The 19,603-nt window shown below is 61.7% G+C and overlaps 1 protein-coding gene across 5 annotated transcripts in view; it reads left to right on the top strand.

Moving 5' to 3' along the window:
* The window catches only part of ITGB2 (integrin subunit beta 2), a 33,992-nt gene extending 15,561 nt beyond the window's left edge, over positions 1-18,431 (top strand). For 3 of the 5 annotated variants that reach the window (XM_072962909.1, XM_072967484.1, XM_072937347.1), the window contains 15 exons: positions 3,561-3,621; positions 3,959-4,047; positions 6,379-6,559; positions 7,579-7,749; positions 7,900-8,141; positions 9,069-9,224; positions 9,998-10,093; positions 12,281-12,370; positions 13,158-13,298; positions 14,544-14,731; positions 14,810-15,054; positions 15,160-15,379; positions 15,560-15,762; positions 17,597-17,763; positions 17,933-18,431. In XM_072962909.1, coding sequence (XP_072819010.1) covers positions 3,564-3,621; positions 3,959-4,047; positions 6,379-6,559; positions 7,579-7,749; positions 7,900-8,141; positions 9,069-9,224; positions 9,998-10,093; positions 12,281-12,370; positions 13,158-13,298; positions 14,544-14,731; positions 14,810-15,054; positions 15,160-15,379; positions 15,560-15,762; positions 17,597-17,763; positions 17,933-17,995 — 2,310 coding nt within the window. In that variant the 5' untranslated portion in view covers positions 3,561-3,563 and the 3' untranslated portion in view covers positions 17,996-18,431. 5 annotated transcript variants of the gene reach the window in all.
* The last annotated feature ends 1,172 nt before the right edge of the window (positions 18,432-19,603 follow it).

Raw genomic sequence — 19,603 nt, 5'->3', positions numbered from 1 at the left:
TTTTAATATTTCCTCTTTTTCTTCTGTCTTTTACCAAATATGGATCGTGGTTTTTCTGGCGTTTGGAAGGAATACATCCCATTTTCTACTGATGCTCCCGAGTCTGGGACCTTGGCGTTCAGAGCTCCAATCAGCACAAAGGGTGATGCCCTCAGGACGTGGGGAGGGGCACCCGGGGTCTCAGAGAAGCCTCCAGGAGGGGGTGACAAGCCACTTCCTGCACTTTAGCTCCGTTGCACCAGCGCTCCCCTACCGAGAAGGGTCAAGTTCAAGGGCAGCTCTGATGAAAGTCCTCAGGGGCCGGTGGGGCTCTGGGTTTCTCAAGCCACCTTACACTTGGGGTTTTGCACCTTGAGTCCAGGTGAGGGGCCCGTGCGTAGATGCGGGTACACGGTGCCTGGGGGCTCCGCAGGACCAGGCTCTCCTCCCTGCTCTCGGGCTGGCCTCCTTGCCGAGTCGAAGGCAGGCGCGGGCCGAGCTACATGGCCTGTCCTCCAAGCCCGTCCTTCCCCAGAGCTGGGGGAGGCCCGCGAGCCCCTCCAGGCACACAGAGGCAGCCTGTGGCCCGGGCACGGCCACTGCCTGGCCACTGTCCGGGAGCCGGGCCCCAGGACAGCCCCCGGGGGCCCAGGTCTGAGAGGCTCCACCATGCTGGTTTCCGACCAGGCCCCAGGCCCCGAGGGCCAGTCCCGGCTGCTGGGCGCGTCCACTGCGCCCCTGCCCACCGGGGGCCCCGCTCGCCGTGGCCAAGGGCAGGGCTGGCCTCCAGGCTCCGTGTCTCGTGCTCCCGTCTGCCCACCTTTGGAGCTCCGAGAGCTGCCGTGCCCGGGCATCCTGCCCCTGAGGGGCGGTGGGCACACGGGGCTGGGGTGGGGCCGTCCCAGTGCTGAAGTGAGGAGCGAGGAGCAACGCTGGGGTGGGCAGCCTCACCCCCGCTCCCACTGCCTGCGGGGCCTCCTGCCCTCCTGCCCTAACCGAGGTGCACCCCCTCTGCGTGGGAGGTGCGCCAAGTGTGACGGGCCCCGGTCCACGTCCTGCTGCCGCCTGGAGACACCCCCGCGCCAGGACCCGGGGGTTCACATGCTGGTTGTCGTGACCGTCTGGGGTCCGTGGCCACAGGGGAGGGTGTAGAGCTGTGTTTGTCGGGCCTCCCCCAGAACTGGGCCAAGTGCACAGGTGGGCCGCTTGGGGTGGAGGCTCCCCACCTTCTACTCAGAGCCACCTCTGCCTCAGAGGTGGGGGTGCTGCCCTGGGCCTCTGGACCAGGCGTGGGGGGCAGTGCCGGGGCGGCCAAGGGGTCAGTGGGCGCACAGGGCCCCACAGGCAGTCAAGCTGCAGAATCTTGGGGCCCCTCAGCCTGAGCCCCGTGCCACCACTGTGGGGAAACCCGGGGCTTTCACAAATGGGGAGGCTTGGAGTGAACTGAAACTGCCTTCCCTGCTCCCACTCTGTGACCCCGGAAGTCAGGGCAGGGTGTAACTTCTGCTTTTGACCCTAACAGGAAGGGCCCAGGGTTCTATTTTGACACTTCTAGCTCCTGATTATAATCTTGGTGGGAACCCAGGAGCAAGGTCACCTCCAAAAAGTCAGAAACTGGGGCTGGACAGGGCCTCTAAGCACTGGGACCCTGCCATGGGAGCCCCGGGGGTCCTCCTCCAGCCAGAGCCCCTGGTACAGAGGCAGGGGTTACAGGAGAGCAGAGGCGAGGGCAAGACCCACCTCCAGGCTCACCCAGGGCCGGCAGGCCACAGCAGGGGCCATGTGGTCCTCCACACAGACAGGCCTGGGCTGGAGCCACTGCTGGTCCCGGGGCTGCCTGCCCAGATTTGGAACCCTGAGGCCACCCTGCTGGCCCACCAACATGAGGGAGGGCGTTGGGGAGAGGAGCTGGCACTCGAATTACACTCAGGGTGAGCTGTGCTGATCCTGGTTTCTGATAAAACACACCCCTTCCTGCCTGCTACCTCCTGTCTGCTGGCTTCTCAGCACCCTCTCCACCCTCTTGGTGTCAGATAAAAAGGCTACAGCCCTACGTGGTTCTCAAACCCGGTCACCCAGGAGCCCAGGAGCCCTGCCACCCGTCCGGGGAGCTGATCTGCAGGAGGTTTGCTGCTCTGGGCCCAGCCTGGGTCCCTCAGGGCATCCTCCCCACGAGGGTGGAGCCGCCCTCACTGGCTCCTGCGCAGCGGGCAGCCGGTTTGAAGGTGCTGCCACTGCCTCCAAGGACCAGAACCAGAACCAGGACGCCAGGCCTCCAGTCCTGCCCTGTGATCTTGCCTCTGGGAATAACAGGGCCAGTCTGTGATGTCAAAATGCCTTGTCCCCTCCCCCAACCCCGCTCCAGGCACTGGATTGTTAAGGACAGCAGGTGTCAAATAAGAAGAATGAAACAATGGCCGCCCAGAGCTGGTGGCCTGGGACGAGGAGGGCGGTGGCTCTGCAAGCCCTTCTGCCGTCCAGCCCAAGCTCCTGCGCTCGCAGCACGGTGAGGCCAAGCTAACCAGAGCGTCAGGGTTCACAGCGGAGAAAGGTGTATTGCAGGCCCAGGGAAGGAGAACTGGCGGCTCATGATCAAAGACCCGGGCTCCCCTCCCCGGCGGGGTTCAGGGGGGGCTTCTAAGGCAAAGTGGGGGGGGGGCAGAGGCGTGCGACCCGCCCACGCACAGTTCTGACTGGCTGACGGGGGTCCCGGGGCAGCGTCCGAGGGGCTGACACCGTGCATCCTCGGGCTCCAGGAGGTCTGCGGGCTGCGTGCTCAGGGTCACCGTGCAGTTAGCTTCTTCCACGTGGCGGGGTTTCAGCGTCTGTGAGCCGCTCAGGAGTGCGCGTCAGACACTGTTACGTAGGCACCTCAGGGAGGAGCTAAAGGTTCTGTGACTGCCATGTGGCTGACCTACTATTTAAATTGTCACCAGTGCTCCCGGCCCAGCTGCGACTTTTGTCACTACATGTTCACATCCCTTTAGTCATTAACTCTTTAGCCAGGTTTTTGTGACTCAGGGGAGGCCTGGGGCGTACGGTTTTCCTACTAACAAGAGGCAGGCAGAGGACATGGGGGGGGGTCTGTCCTGAGAAGGCCCCATAAGGCCCGCAGGACGCCCAGGGGCCAGCTGGCACAGTCCTGGTGCTGGAAGGTGCTCCGAGTTTGCATCTGCTCCGAGTTCTGGGTCTGCCTTCTGCCAGGAGGCCTGGGCCAACCGAGTCTCTCCTCTAAGCTCAGCTCAGTTCACTGAGGACTCAGGGCCACGAAGGCCACGCAAGGCCCCGGCCCAGAGCATGCGGCGCCATGTGAGAGTCTGTGTGTGTGTGTGTGGTGTGTGCGGTGGGCGTGTGCACCTGTGTATCACTGGCAAGAGGCCAGCTCCCCGCTCATCCTAGGAGGCCAGGGGGCTCAGCGTTTAGGCCTCCTCCCCTGCAGGTGGCACAGCCCTGTGGTAGGGCAGTCGGGGAGGCGGAGCCCACCCCATGCTAAGTGCCCCACAGCAGCAGGGACGGGCTCTGTGTCTCCCGGCCCAGGGCCTGGGGCCAGAGGCCCTGTCACCAAGCCCCTTCCTCCACAGGACATGCTGCCCCAGTGCGCCCAGCTGCTCCTCCTGGCGGGCCTGCTCGCCCTCCCGTCAGGTGAGTCTTGCGGGGCACATTCCGGGTCCAGGTCGGGAGGAGTGGGACCCGCCCCGGCACACCCCAGGCTGAGGGATGACCCCCTCGGCGCCTCTGCGTAGGACCCAGTGGGTCCCAGCCTCCTGGAGACCCCTCCTGGGAGGCCCTGGATCCCCCCTCTTCCGGGCCTTCCTGCTGAACCTCCTTCTCCACCCACCCCTGTGAGCGGGCTTGGTCATCTGTTCAGGCCCTGCACTGGTCATCGCAGCCCCCGGAGGGCCTGCTGGCTCTGGGTGGGGGGGGCGGTCAGCCAGGACACGCCACAGCCCTGCTCACCAGCCTGTCCGGTGTCCCCCAGCCCTGCCCCAGGAGTGCACCAAGTACAAAGTTAGCACCTGCCGGGACTGCATCGAGTCGGGCCCCGGCTGCGCCTGGTGCCAGAAGCTGGTAAGAGCCACACAGAACGGCATCAGCCACCTGAGGGTCCTCATGCCTGGCCTGCCCTTTCCCCCTGGGCTGGACCCCTTTCTCTGCCTCTGAGGCTGCCACCCTCCGGAGCCTGACCCCTCTGCTTTCTGGTGGAACAGAAACAGCCCAGGGACACAGCGTTGTCAGGGAGACAGGTGGGCAGACACAGCCTCGTCCCCGGGCAGCCTGGTGGAGGCAGACCCAAGAGTGGAGCCACTGGGTCAGGCCTTTTTTCTTTAAAGATAGGTTGTAAAATGTATTTTAAATAATTCAGATAGTAAGAATCCTTAAGCATTCAGTATATGGGTTTGTGTCTAAAAAAACAGTAAGCAAAAGAAATGTCAAAGTCATACGTCGATGCAGCCAGTGCAAAGCGGTCCTGGGTTGAGACGGGGGTGGGTGGAACGGCCCAGGCGTGGTCCAGGCTCGCACGTCGTTTTTACCTCAGTCCCTTTTCTTCATCAGAAAATGTACCTTCGAACTCTCCTTTCTTGAAATCCACAGTTGAATGATACCAGCTGAAAGAAAACCACCACCGTGGAGGCAGGAGCCCTGGCCAGGGACCCCGGGGGGATGCATGCTGTGGGGGTGTGCGGGGGGGGGGGCAGCCCCAGCTCCCTGCGCCCGGCAGACCGTAGCCCACAGCCGGCAGTCCGCCCTCGGGCTCTCAGGATGTGGAGGCGTGGGCAAGTGCCTGTCGGAAATTTAACTTTCTGTTATCCTTAGTAATGTCGTGTTTCACTCGTAAGGCCCTCTGGGAAAAGGGCAAGCAGGTAACGTGTGGGGAGATACTCTGGGGCCAGGAAATACTCTGCCTCCCACCGAGCTTACACCCACTAACACCAGGGTCCACTGGCGACAAGTGCCTGAATCGTTCACCCCCGGGGTGGCTGCGACTCGGCGACGCTCCTGTTCTCCAGTCCTGATGGCTTCGGATGGCCGGGACAACTTCTCCTTCCCCCAGGCTCCCTCCCCCAGTCTCTCTTCTCCATATAGACCCATCGATGTTTAGTTTTTGCAGGAGTTTACGACCCATCACTTTCGTTGTGTAATTCCGATGCTCAAATCGCTCCCCATTTGGCCCCGGGAGCCCCACGGCTGGCTCTGTCCCACCGTTGTGTCTTGAGCCCACTCACTCTCTGAGGCCCCCAAACGCTCCCCGCCCATCCTGACTCCCCTGGCTCCGCCAAAGAATCAGACATTTCTCTGAGAGTTCCCAGTTCCCCTTTATGGGAAGCCTGGCCCCTGACATCGCAAAACATTTCCCCATTTTCTGAATCCCACAATTCCTGAAAGTGGTTTCCACGTTGCTGGCCACACCACTGCTGCGGAGGGGGTCGCGTGGCCTGTGCTTTCTCGTCTTCCTGGGGCGCGGTCACTGTCCGGGCTGGAAAAGTCCCTCCTCGGGCTGGGTTCCTCCTCCCCTTTGGTGAGCTTGCTGTATTCATCTGAAATGCAGCTAGGTTCCATTGTTTCTGCTGGACTCCATTTTCAGGGATTTTTTTCCCTCCCCACTCCTGCTGAGCGCTTTATTTCTCCAGTAGGGAGAGAGTCCGCAGGTTCCGAAAGTGAAGACGGTACAGGGGCAGCTCAGAAAGCTTCACCCGCCACGGCCCAGCTCCCACACCCCGCCGGCTCGGCCCAGGGCACAGGGGGTCACTCTTCCCGGGTCCCCTTTCGAGGAGGGAAGCAGAGAGCTGTCGGTGTGCTTCTGAACAAATCCCCTGTTTAGCTGCCATCCCTAGGAGGCAGCAGGCTCTGGCCTCGTGGCGGGACCCACTGAATGTAGCCCCGTTCTCTCCCTGCCATGTCAGAATCCAGGGGGCCCCACCCCTCCCCTCTCCGGCCCCTCTCCTCCTAAATTGCTTGGCCCGGAACCCTAGCTGCACGCCAGGCCTCCCGGTGCCCAGGGGCAGCCCCAGCTGCTGAGAGGGGACACGTGGACTCCTGCAGGAGAGAGCCATGCCCTCTGACCACGGCGCTGCTGACGGCTTGAAAAGCCTGGGCCAGAAGCTCGATGGCCGTGGAGGGCTCCCTGGGTCAGCCTGGGGTCGGAGACGTTGGTTCTTGGGTGTTCCTGCTGCTGGAGGCAGGGGGAGAAACCCGCCCACCCCTGGCTCTCCTGTGATCTGGAGCCCCGTGGAGGGGCCGTCCGGGAGGCACGTGTTTCCTGGCTGTCCAGCCCCTACCTCGTCCCCCACAGGGTCTTCTGTCCTGAACCCAGAGCAAATGAGGGGGGTCAGCCTCGCACAGCACCCACAGTGTGGCCCGTGTTTTCTCTGCCCTACCCTGACCCCTGCGCCCACCCAGAACTTCTCTGGGCAAGGGGAGCCTGATTCTGTGCGCTGTGACACGCGGGAGCAGCTGCTGGTGAAGGGATGTGCGGCGGACGACATCATGGACCCCAAGAGCCTCGCCGAGACCCAGGAGGACCAGGCAGGGGGCCAGAAGCAGCTGTCCCCACAGAAAGTGACCCTCTACCTGAGGCCAGGTAGGCTTGGCCCTGGCCGGGGGTGAGCCGGCTGGATGGTGCATGCATCCTTGTGTCCAGGTCAGACCGCTGGTAGGCCGAGAGGCCTCGGGACGGCTGGGGACCAGAGTCCGGGCTGCTCTCTCTGTCCCCGGGAGGATGCCCCCAGCTCCCGCTTCTGCAGCTGGGGCTCCCTGGTGGCCCTGAATCTGTGCCCTAAAAGGGAGAACAAACCATCTGGATGACGCCCTCGATGGCCAGACGCTCTTGGCGGAGCAAAGGCTCTGGGAAGTCTGATAGCCAAAGGACCCGAGTAACCATTTATTTTTATTTTTATTTTTGTGGGGAGAGGCAATTAGGTTTTCTTTTTTTTTTTTTTAAGGAGGTACTGGGGATGGAACCCAAGACCCTGTGTGTGTTGAGCATGCACTCACACTGAGCGACACCCTCCCCCGCAGTAACCGTTTAGTCAGCGATGCCCAGACTGCCTTGACCACAGCCCCCCCTTTCAGGACACAGCTCCCTGCCAGCACCCCTCAGTAGGCGGTGTGGTGCGGCAGCAGGAGGAAGTGGTGGATGGGCCGGGGCAGGGCTGGGCGCCCACGCACCGGTGCCATCCTGAGAGGGGCAGTCCAGCAGGGAGCTGATGGCGGAAGGTGGGCAGGCAGCGGGGGCCAGACAACGCAGAGCAGAAACCCAGGGGCTGGGAAGGAGGAAAAGGGTGTCCCCAAGATGGCCGGGGCCTCCCCGGGAGGGGATGGATTTGCTTGGCAGCAGTGGAAGAGAAGGCCTGGCCAGGCAGAGCCCGGTGGCACCGGGCAGACCTGGATTTCAACGGTGCCTGACACACAGCGAACACTTTTTACTGTCAGTTTGTCCCAAACAGTCTTCCGTGGGGGAACATGTTCTTCATCTGAAATTCAAATCTGGGTGGGCGCAGCCTCAGGGAATGGGGGAGTCCTGAGGGTCCTGGGGGCAGCAGGCCCCTGAGACGCCTGGGCAGGCGACAGGGCCCTCACCCCCTCCGGACCTGCCGGCAGGCCAGGCGGCTGCATTCACGGTGACCTTCCGGCGGGCCAAGGGCTACCCCATTGACCTGTACTACCTGATGGACCTGTCCTACTCCATGCTCGACGACCTCATCAACGTCAAGAAGCTGGGGGGCGACCTGCTCCGGGCCCTCAACGAGATCACCGAGTCCGGCCGCATCGGTGAGGCCGCCTGCCTGTGCCGCCTGGGGAGGGCAGGGCGCGGGGCTCCAGACCCCGTGTCGCCAGAGCGCCCCGCCCCCGCCACGTGGCCCTCGCTTTCTCCCGGGTGGAGGTGGGAAGCCCAGGCTCACGGCCCCGCCTCCACTCCAGGCTTCGGGTCCTTTGTGGACAAGACGGTGCTCCCCTTCGTCAACACGCACCCCGAGAAGATGCAGAACCCCTGCCCCAACAAGGAGAAGGAGTGCCAGCCCCCGTTCACCTTCAGGCACGTGCTGAAGCTCACCGACAACTCCAACCAGTTCCAGAGAGAGGTCGGGAAGCAGCTGATCTCGGGGAACCTGGACGCCCCTGAAGGCGGGCTTGACGCGATGATGCAAGTGGCCGCGTGCCCGGTGAGGCCCCATCCGTCCCCGGTGGTCCCCGACTTCCCCAGACCTGGGAGCCTCCATCCCCAAAGCCACAGACTCCGCGATGAGCTTGCCACCCCACGCACGTCTCTTGAAGCCTGAATATAAGCAAATGATCCTGTAAAGCAAGACCGCGGAGCCGCCCCAGCCTGGCAGTTCCTGCAGTGGAATCACCCCTACTCCAGTGCCTCTCCAGGAAGAGGGGGTGACCTCGCCAGGCTCCTCCACGCTCATGTGGCTCAAGGGGCCTGCAGGTCTGCCTCCTGCCCCCTGCTGACCCCACCCGCATGGTCCTGCCCCACTGGCCGCATCTGTGACGTAACGTTAGCCACACGGTCCTGCCACCTTCACGGACTGGACCCCCACACCCAGCCCGTCGTGGCCCCGGGCGCCGTCCTGCACGGCAGACACACATTTTTATCTCTGCGTGATACTGCGGTTCGTGACCTGTGTGTTGCTGACGTGCCCCAGCTCCAACCCCCACCCCCCAGCACCAGTTTCTTCCTTCTGTGTCTGCGGAGCTTTTCTGCTGTGATGAACACGTCTAAGAGTTTGCCCTTCTTCTTGGGAGTGTCCCCTCAGAAGGCAGCCCCAGGCCAGAGCTAGACTAGACCCCGAGGATGCAGTTTCCAAACGTAGACCTGCGTCTGGCCCCGCTCTGGGCCCCGCACGTCACTTGGGCACTTGGGAGGTGTCGCCCTGCAGCAGCTTCTCGGGTTCCCCTGGGCGCTGGAGTCCGGACTGGACACGGGACCCCAGTCAAGCCGCTAGGTCCCGTCTCTGGTCCTCCTGCTCCCAAGAAACGCAGGTGTGGGGGCGCCAGCCCCCAGGCTGCCACGCCGAGCTCCGCCCCCGCAGCTCCCGTCTGCAGGGCCCCCCCCCCGTGGACACTGAGGCAGGCCTTCTTCTCAGGAGGAGATCGGCTGGCGCAACGTCACGAGGCTGCTGGTGTTCGCTACCGACGATGGCTTCCACTTTGCGGGCGACGGGAAGCTGGGTGCCATCCTGACCCCCAACGACGGGCGCTGCCACCTGGAGGACAACCTGTACGCGAGCAGCAACGAGTTCGTGAGTGCCCCTCCCCGCCCCTGGGCTGCGAAGGGATGGACAGGGACAGGCACCCAGGCCCCAGGGGCATGGGGAGGCAGGCTCACCCCACCGCCTGGTCCGGTCCAGGGAAGGCACTTTGAGGGCATGGAGAGGGCAGACTTTCTCTGGTCTGGGGATGCCCCGTGGCTGTGAAGCGATGCCCGGCACCCTGGCATTGGAAACCCCAGGTGCGCACAGCACTTTAGAGACGGGACACTCAGGGGTCCTCCACCTGGAGCCTGCAGACTCAAGGCAGATGTTGGCGGACAGATTTCAGGGGCCCACCGACTGGGACAGGAAAGAATGTGACCTCTGAGGTTCCAGGGAAGGGAACCTCTGTCTGAAATTGTGCCTCCTATAGTTGTGACAATACATGCCACCTGCTGGGGACAATGTCTGAGATTCTGCCCCCAGTGGAGTCAGAGGTGCTTCCCCAGCACCAAGCACGGCCCCTCGAAATGCTGTTCACTGTTGTCTCCACACTGAGTGTCTCGCGTGTCTGCGAGGGGACTTCCTTTTTGGTGCTGTGATCAAGAAGCACGTCACAACTTAATCTTTTCTGGAGCCTATTTCAGTGTCCTCCGTTTCCCTTCTAATCCCATTTTCTTGCGCGTTTGTAAACATACTGGCAACGGCCCCATAACAGACGGAGGCAGGCCTGAGCCTCCGTGCCCGGGCAGTCACTTCCACCAGGCGGGAGCGGACGGGCGCCCTGGACGGCCTGGACCATCTGACTGGGGTCCCCTCTCTAGGACTACCCATCTGTAGGCCAGCTGGCGCACAAACTGGCCGAAAGCAACATCCAGCCCATCTTTGCTGTGACTAAGAAAATGGTGAAGACGTACGAGGTAAGTGGGGTTGAGCAACCTGGCAGGACGGGGCATTGCAGCCAGATGGTGACGAAATGTGGGCTTACCACAGCGGGCTCTGCTCCTGCACCGGGTGTGCGGGCGGCCGGGCTCGGGAAGCGGGGCTGCTGTCAGGAGCTGAGGCCGCCTTAGGCCACGTGACCCTGACATGAGGATGAAAGATGGTGTGAGTCCCCACCGGCAAGTCCAGTCGTCCTGGTTTTGCGACAACAAAGCAAACCTTTTGGATCTGCAGACCCGATTCTCCAAGTCAGGGAAACTTTCTCATTTTGTGCCCACACCCGTTCGCCATCAGCGCTTCTCAGGAAGTGCAAGGTGCACACAGGAGAGCCCTCGAACCTCCAGCGCACAGCTCAGTCTCCCACCCGGGAGCCAGCGGGCGCCAGGGCCGCGCAGGCGGCTGTGGCAGCCCTTCCTGCTCGGCCTCCCGAGCCCTGGATCTGTCCTGACTTTACCGCATTGCCAAATTCTTCCGTGGTGGGAAACCCCAACCCTAACCCTAACCCTAACCCTCCCCTCCCCTCCTGTGGAATCTTGTTTTGTCCTAGAGTGTTTTTCATTCCTCCTTCCTTCTCTCCCGGTCACTGTGGGGGTATTTTACTTGCTGTGTTCTGTGTTTTCAAGTGCTGGGTTCAGTGTGGGCGGCCTCTCGGACTCTGATGGGCTGGGAAAGTCTCCCGCCCCTCTCCTGCCGTAAGCCCTGTTCCACTTTCTGCTGCTCTGTCTGGCCCACTGTCCCCCACCTGTGAGGTGCAGGGCACTTGCCGGGGCCCACAGTGGGACCAGCAGCTCCTACCCTCAGCTTTCCCAGATCAGACAGGGTGAGGGGGACACTGAGTGGGGAGGCACAGGTGTTTGAGAGGCCCGGGGGGGTGGTGGGAGATGGTCAAGCCACAGGGACACTGCTGCCCTCAGTATAGGGCTGGCTGGTGGCTGGGTGAGGACCGGCCACCCTCACGAGCTGCCTGAGCACCCGCAGGTCTGGTCTCGAAGCTGCCGTGTCCCCTACTGTCTTCTGGGACAACGGTTCCCTCTTCACAGGGTGGTAGCAGGTCCCAGTAACTTGCTGTTAAGAGCAGAGGTCGTGTCCCAGAAGACAGTGTGGCAACGGGGTAGAAGCTGGAGACTCGAACCCCAGACCCTGCTCCCTACGGTCACAGCCTGGGCCGGTCACCAGCCTTTCTGAGCCTGCACGTCCTGATGCCCTTTCACGGGGCTCCCGAGGGAGGGCTCAAGGAGACCCAGAGTCTGTGCCTTACACTGGACCCTCCTTGGTGCTTTCCTGCACCGGCAGAGAGCAGGTGGCTGGGAGGAAGTGAAATAGCACATATTTCTGAGCCCTGGTGGGGTCCTGAGCCTGGGGAGCAGGGGGTAGCGGCCAGGCTGTGACGGTCCTCATAAGCTCTATGGAGGGGACTGCACTCCATTCTGGGGGGTCACAGCAGCGCTTTGGGGCAGGGATGGTACCCAGCCCCCGGTTCTGTAAGACAACGGTGATGTTGCAATTTTCCATGCAAGATGGCATGACTCCTGAGCTGAGCTCAGCGTGGGTGGAGGAAGCTGGGGGCACATACATTCCCCGGAGGCTGGCCCCAGGCCTGTCTGCACAAAGGGTGCTCCGGGCTGCCCACCCCAGGGGTGCCCCTGGACCAGCTGGCACTGGCCTGCCAGAGCCAATTGTCACTTTGTTGTTTAACACAGTCATTATTAAAATCAAATTATATCAACTCATTAGCACGCTCAGAACTCACCGCTTCCTGGTGTTACGCCATGTGTTATGATCACCCATGTGCTGAGACTGTCTGTGCCTACCCTGTCTGTGTGGTGGCGTCGCCGCCTAAAGGTGACTAAGCGCACCTTCCCAGCACTGCCCTCCGTGACTTCGCCAGCTTGAAATCAACTAGGGTGGAGTATTTAGACCAAAGAAATCGGCAAACGCTGCAATTCCAGGCTCTTTCCTTCCTGGGAGCCGAGTGTTAAATGTTTGCCAGCACGCCACTAACTGCGTGCTGTCCTAACCAAACACGAGGAGAAATCGGTGGGGGTTCTCTGAGCCATTCCACAAACAAGAAGGAACCCCTCTGGGGTTTTACAAAAGCGGGTGGACACTGAGGTTTCCTCGGCACCCGGGTTCTGGCTGTGACCCCCTGTGTGCTTCCTTGGCAGAAGCTCACGGAGATCATCCCCAAGTCTGCGGTTGGGGAGCTCTCGGAGGATTCCAGCAACGTGGTCCAGCTCATCAAGAACGCCTACAACGTGAGTCCCCCAGGCGCTCGGCTGGGGGCCCTCGGTGGTCAGCACAGACACCGTCTCCCTGCAGGTCAACAGAAGGGTGGTCTGGAGAGGAGAGCCCCCGCCTTGTAGGGGCCCCCCTCGGGCTTCCCCCAGGGCGGCTGTGTCCTCCCTCGCTGATGGCATGGTGGGTGCCACGCCAGACCCTCCTGGACCTCCCCTGGAGCACTGGCACCAGACCCTCTTCCAGCCAAGGTCCTGCAGGGAGCACACGGTGTGGGCTGATGCCACTGCGTTAAGCTAGAGCCCCGTAGAGGAGGATCCGTTTGCTGCTCACACCCTGTTAAAGCCCTAACCCCCCTGAGCAGACCCTCCCGAACTCCAGGGCTGCCTGGCGGGGGTTCTTTGTACTGGTGATGCCGCCATCAGTGGCTCATTCTCCTCTCTTGTCTCTCTGTCTGTCTGTTTCTCTCTTTGTCTCTCTCTCTGTGTCTCTCTCATTCACTTAAACAGTTTTTTCAGCTCCCACCCTGGGCCGGGCACTGGGGCCTCAGTGGTGAGTGGACAGTTGAGCCCCCTGTTCTCATGGGGCCATGTCCTGTCTCCGTGTCCAGCCCCTCCACGTGGCCTATCTTGGGGGCCATGGTGTGGGTAACCCTGCCATCAGACTGCATGGGGCACAGGACCCAGCACCCACCCGGCGCTCAGTGGATGCGCAGGTGGAGGGAGGGGCATGAGAGGCGTGCAGGTCGTTGGCCAGGAAGGGCTGGGACAGTGGGACCATCCTAACCGCTCTGCTTTTTGCCCACAGAAACTGTCCTCCAGAGTCTTTCTGGATCACAACGCCCTCCCTGACACCCTGAAGGTCACCTACGACTCCTTCTGCAGTAACGGAGTATCGCAAGTGAACCAGCCCAGAGGGGACTGTGATGGTGTCCAGATCAACGTCCCGGTGAGACTCCCTCTCAGCTCTGGAAGGGGCTCCCCCAGGGACATCAGGTGGAGATGCACCCTGGCAAACAGGCTTCACTGGCAGTGGGGGCCCGGTCCACTGTGGGTCCGGTTCCCTCCTTTTAAAATTCTCTCCAAGGAGGCCAAACACTGTTTGTGGCCAGTGTAGACGGACCACGGCAAGCTGGCAGCGCCCCCTCGGGGCAGACACTGAGCACAGCGCAACCCGCTTAAGAAGGGCGTTCCTTCCATGTGAGGCACCTGCTTTGGTTTGATTTTCCTGATGTTTGTAGTTTGGTTTGGTCTTTTGACAAAGACACTAAAGCAGGGGCCATACAGATGATTAGAAATAGGCATTGGGTTGTTTCCCAACTATTTAAAATGTATCATAACCATAACAATTAAACTTTTCTTTGACCAGCTGTAAAGTAATATTCAACAAAATTCTTGCTTTGCTTGCATCTTTAAGTCAAACTGGAATTCTTTCAAATATGTGACTTACTAAATTCTGGGTGGGAATTTTTACTGGAATACCCCTCCCGTACCGGGTGATCCACACAGGAATTTATTCAGTCTGTGGTTGGCTGACTGTTTCCTCCACGTTCCTGCTCTGTCTTAAATGTACTGGAAGGAAACTGATTTAACTTGATTTGCAGTGAGGCTTGCTTTGGACGAGCTGGTGCTCCCTGGAGCTCAGTGCTGGCTTCTGCGTCAGGTGTGCAGTGTGGGTGGCGGGGACTCTGCCCTGCCCGCTTGGGCATTCAGGGTCAGAGTACAACCCCACAGGCAGAACCTCGGACTTCCTGTGGGATTCTGGCGTTTTAGCCTTCCGGGCTCCAGGACAAGCTATATGGAGAAAAGACATATCCTTTATAAAGTCACTTGAAAACCCTTCTTGAGAGATATGTGACTCAAAGTATTCCGAAGACACTCTCGCCCAAGCCCAAGCCACCAGAGGAAGGGGGGGGTGCTCTGTGGCCCCTGTGTTCCAGCATCTCTGGACTTCCTCCTTCCCTCGTCTCTCCTCCCAAGTTGAGGAGCCGTTCCGAGTGTCTGTGTTCCCCACACCACCTCGATCCACTCCCTCCCGGGCCCAGCAGAGGCTGCGCCCTCCATGCCTGAGAGCCCTGGCCGCTGGTCCTCACCTGCTAGTCTGTGCCTTTGTCCTTGCTGCCCAGGGAGGAGATGGGAGCAGGGCTGCGACCCCGGTGTCTGGTGTTCACCTGGGCCCTGCTTTCCCACGCAGATCACCTTCCGGGTGAAGGTCACAGCCACAGAGTGCATCCAAGAGCAGTCATTTGTCATCCGGGCACTGGGCTTCACGGACACGGTGACCGTGCGGGTCCTCCCCCAGTGCGAGTGCCGGTGCCGGGACACCAGCCAGAACCCAAGCCTCTGCAGTGGCAAGGGCTCCATGGAGTGCGGCGTCTGCAGGTGAGACGGCCACGGCCCGGCTGGCACAGGGGCTCCCGCTGCAGGGCGGTACCGCCCTGACCTCACGCTTCCCGGCAGGTGCGATGCAGGCTACACTGGGAAGAACTGCGAGTGCCAGACGCACGGCCGGAGCAGCCAGGAGCTGGAGGGAAGCTGCCGGAAGGACAACAGCTCCATCATCTGCTCGGGGCTGGGGGACTGCATCTGCGGGCAGTGCGTGTGCCACACCAGCGACGTGCCCAACAAGAAGATCTACGGCCAGTTCTGCGAGTGTGACAACATGAACTGCGAACGCTACGACGGCCAAGTCTGCGGGGGCGAGAGTGAGCGCTGGGGACAGAGCGTCAGCCGCGGGCCCGGCCCGGGCGGGTGGGGGGCCCGTGGGGGGCTCGGGCGGGGCTGAGTCGGCGCTGGCTCCTGTCTTCCAGAACGGGGGCTCTGCTTCTGCGGCACCTGCAGGTGCAAGGACGGCTTCGAGGGCTCGGCGTGCCAGTGCCCCTCCTCCACGCAGGGCTGCCTCAACCTGCAGGGCGTCGAGTGCAGCGGCCGCGGCCGGTGCCGCTGCAACGTGTGCCAGTGCAAAAGGAACTACCAGCCGCCGCTGTGCGTCGAATGCCCGGGCTGCCCGGTGCCCTGTGGCCGCTACGCGTGAGTGTCCCGCCGCCCCGCCGGCCTCGCGCCGCCGCCGCGCCCCCGGGAGAGCCGCTGCCAGGCCAGGCCCCGCGCCCAGGGCTCTGGCGGGTGCCCCCCCCACCGCGCCAGGCCCCGCCTCCAGAGCCCCGCCCCCGGGAGCCCCGCCCCGCGCGCTCACGCCCCGCTCCTCCGCAGCAACTGCGCCGAGTGCCTGAAGTTCGGCACGGGCCCCTTCGCCAAGAACTGCAGCGAGGCTTGCGGGAACACGAAGCTGCTGCCCAGCCCCGCGTCCGGCCGCAAGTGCACGGAGCGCGACTCCGAGGGCTGCTGGATGACCTACACGCTGCGGCAGCGCGACGGGTGGGACAACTACGACCTGCACGTGAACGACACGCGCGGTGAGCCGGGGCGCCGCCCGCGCGCAGCGCGCCCTCCGCGGCCGGGGCCTGGGCCGGGCGGGGTCGGGACCGGTCCTCGCCGCACCGCTCGCCCCCGCCGCTCGCTGGCCCGGCGTGCCCCGGGGCGGCCGGCTCTCCCGCGGAGGCACCGCCTCGAGCCCTGGAGCCAGGCCCCCAGGGCTGAGCTGCGGGACCACCCTGGCCGGTGGACCCGCGTCCCGCCCCAGCTTTGGAGGGGCCCTCGGAGGTGACACCACGTGTCCCCGGATGCTGCCGCCCACCGGCCGCTCGGTTCCGCCCCAGGACCCAGAGACCCAGCCAGTCTTCACAAGTTCCCATGACACGGGGTGGGGACACCCCTGGCCGCCCCTCGAGACACATGAGCCAGGTTCTGTGGGGCAAAGACCCTGGCAGCAGCTGTCCCGAGGTCAGAAGGTCTCTTTGAGGAAGACCGTGCAGCTGAGACCAGACGAGAAGAGAGGGTCGAGGATGCTGGGCTGTACCCTTCCTGGGGCCCTGAGACTCCTGGGAGGCCTTAGGTCAGGAAGCTGCCACTGGGCGTCCAGAAGAGCCAGCGGTGCTTTCACAAGCTGGACATAGACCTGTGAAGTGCCACTGGCGATTCAGGGCTCGGTTGGGGTCCTGGGGATGGCACAGACAGAGCCAACTATTGGATGGAACTTTGGGTGGGATCAGGAGGGGAGGTGACAAGTGGAGGATCCTCAGCCGCCCCCCCCCCAGGGTGGGAGGAGGTCAGTTTCAAGGAGGTACATTGGGTGACAATGACAAAGTGTGCATGAGACACTGGGACTTGGGGTAACAGACCTGCGAGGGGAGTGGTTTAAGCAGCACCCGGAGACATGTGGACACACCAGCTCTCAGTAGCCGACCCCCCTACCCCTCAGAGAGGCTGAGGGGGACAGGGCACACAGGCTGGGAGGCCAGCTTCTCTGGTGACCACACCAGACGTGGGACAGCGGTCCCCCTGGGCTACTTGCAGGGCTGAGACTTGCTCCCAGCCCCCCCCCCACCATAGGGCCCCCAAGGAGGCAGGTGGCCCTCAGGCTCTTCCTGTGGCCCCAGGGCTGCGGAGCTCAGCCTGCTGGGGCGGACAGCACTCCTCGGATTACTTGACGGGTAGATTTGGGTTCAGGTCCTGGCTAAGTTGTTCAACCTCAGTGCAGACAGTGAGGCTCCCTGGGAAGGCCAGCACAGAGGGGGCGCGCCCACAAACCCCAGAGCCCGCAAGCCAGGCAGATGGGGGCTCGCATCGAATGTGGTGCCTCCGTCCAGGACCAAGCAGGGTGCGCTGCCATCCAGGGGCCCCACACTCAGGAGGAGCCTGGGGGCAGCCCCCACACCGGCACTGGGGCCACACCCCATTCATCCCCCCATGCTGCCATTGGCTCCCCCAGGAATGCCTTCACGGGTAGAGTCCCCAACCCTAAGCCCTGGTACGAGATGTGTCGGGGGCCCTCAGACACATTCCTGCAAGTACTGACTCAGCCTCAGTGGCTCCCGGTGAGTGGGCCATTGGTTGTCCTGGCAGGGAACGCTGTCTTCTGTTCCCTGTGTCGCCCTGGTTACTGGCAACCTGGCCCCCCTTTCTTTCTCTGAAAACAAGGGGCCTCTAAATTTCTTTTGGAACCACAGGGCCTGCATGGTGCCCAGTTCTGCGCCTTCCCTGACCGGGGGCCGGGGCGGGGGTTGGTTTGTGCACCTGCGTGTTACTGAGAGCCAGTCTGCGGCCCTGATGCTGTCGGGGACTGGGACGGGCACCTGGGGCCTGTGAGTCGGGGAGGGCCTGACGCCCCGTGTGTCCTCCCTGCCTCAGAGTGTGTGATGGGCCCCAACATCGCTGCCATCGTGGGGGGCACCCTGGGTGGGGTCGTGCTCATCGGCATCCTCCTGCTGGGCATCTGGAAGGTCCTGACCCACCTGAGTGACCTCCGGGAGTACAAACGCTTCGAGAAGGAGAAGCTCAAGTCCCAGTGGAACAACGTGAGCACTGCCCCCCCCCGCCCTCACACGGCCACGTCTCCCTCCCTGCACAGCCCACCCCGGCCCCAGCCCCCAGCTGTCCGGCAGCTGACCCCTAACCAGAGCCTGCGGGAAGCCACCCGCCCCGCCCCGCCCCCCTGCACTAAGCCACATTTGCTTTCCTTACCAGGACAACCCCCTTTTCAAGAGCGCCACCACCACAGTCATGAACCCCAAGTTTGCTGAGAGTTAGGGGTGCTTGGTGAAGAGTGAAGACAAGGCCTCTCAGCTGCCTGGATGGGACTATCCCCAAGCCACGTCTCCTGCAGCAGGCCGACCGCGACACAGCTGACAACGCTGGACAACTTCACCATTAACCAAAAATCCACTGTTCCCTCTGCCCTCAAAATGACAGATATGGCCGGATGATTGTGTGGACCCATCAGAGGGGACAGCCTCCTCCCTCTGATACGCGTGACTTTTTACAGCACCTTGAAAAAGGAATCGCTTTCATCTTACGAGGTTAGACACGTGTTTTCCTTTGTAAAAATTAGCATGGCAGTCTGATGGAAGGTAGTGCAGATTTATTTATATGTGAGCTCATCAGAGCATGAAATGACATCCCATTGATCATGCTGTCTCCAGTCTCGTGTACAGAAACAAGTTAATAAAACTTTCACACACGCGTCCATGGGAGCTGGGCCCTGCGCCCCACCCCTGCTTGTCACACACTCAGAGGGTCTGCGTGGACTTTGGGCTATGGCATAGGGTTCTCCTTCCTCCTTCCTCCCCTGTTCCCCGTGCAAGGCCCTCTCTGTCCCTGTCCTTGCCCCACATCCCAGCAGCTTGCAGAATGGGGGTGGGGGGCAACAGGAGTGGCGGGGCAGTCCCACCACAGGGGTCCTGCTGCCGAGCCTGAACAGGGAAGATGGAAAGTGGGTGTCTGTCACCCTCTCGGCTGTCTACACCTGCTCTTGGGTACCGGGCAGAAGAGTTTAAAGTGAGTGTGTTTCTCACGTGCTGTTTCCTGGGGTGACCTGGAGGTCATGGTGACCAGGTGCCGCCCAGTCTTGTGTGATGCGTGGTGGGGTCCCAGCGAGGTCACTAAGACACATGAGTGTCCGCCGACCTCAGCAGGCTCGGTTTGGGCCCGGGTCCAGGTGCGGCCAGCGAGGGCCTGTCAGGGTGGGGAGGGCCGGGGCCCCCAGGGAAAGGGCCGTATCCTGGTGTTGAACGCCCCCTGCAGCCCCACCAGCGCCGCCGTTCCTGCATGTTACCGACCTGAGGGGCGGGTAGGTGTGAGTGCAGGGCGCCAGTTTGTGGATCTATATTCACGAACATAGAGACACTTTCAGGTGATATTTGCCCTTATTTTTTCCCTAAAGTATACAATTCTTCTTCTTCTTTTTTTTTTACATTTGGACATTTATTTATTTATTTTTTAACATTTTTTATTGATTTATAATCATTTTACAATGTTGTGTCAAATTCCAGTGTTCAGCACAACAATTCTTCTTAATGGAGGTACCAAGGATTGAACCCAGGACCTCATGCATGCTAAGCACACACTCTACCACTGAGCTGTACCCTCCCCTCCCCAAATAATTCTTTATTAAATTCCCAGCATAAGTCTTGATTTAAAAACGTGGATTCATTCCAAAAGCACATACGGAGGACCCCTCGTGCCAGTCACTGAGAAAACGGTGGGCAAAAGCTTAGACGTTCTCTGCCATTGCGGACACACACGGAAGGGCCACCACGCCGCCAGTGTATAACTATAAATGATGTGCACTAGGAAGGAGAGCATGGGATCCGGAACTTAGAGCAAGACTCACAGACAGTGTCCCGTGCCCACAACTGC

The sequence above is a fragment of the Vicugna pacos genome, chromosome 1 (genome assembly GCF_048564905.1).
Source record: "Vicugna pacos chromosome 1, VicPac4, whole genome shotgun sequence".
Lineage (NCBI taxonomy): Eukaryota > Metazoa > Chordata > Mammalia > Artiodactyla > Camelidae > Vicugna > Vicugna pacos.
Note: the sequence above shows the minus strand (reverse complement) of the source record. Positions and strands in the feature narration are given on the sequence as shown.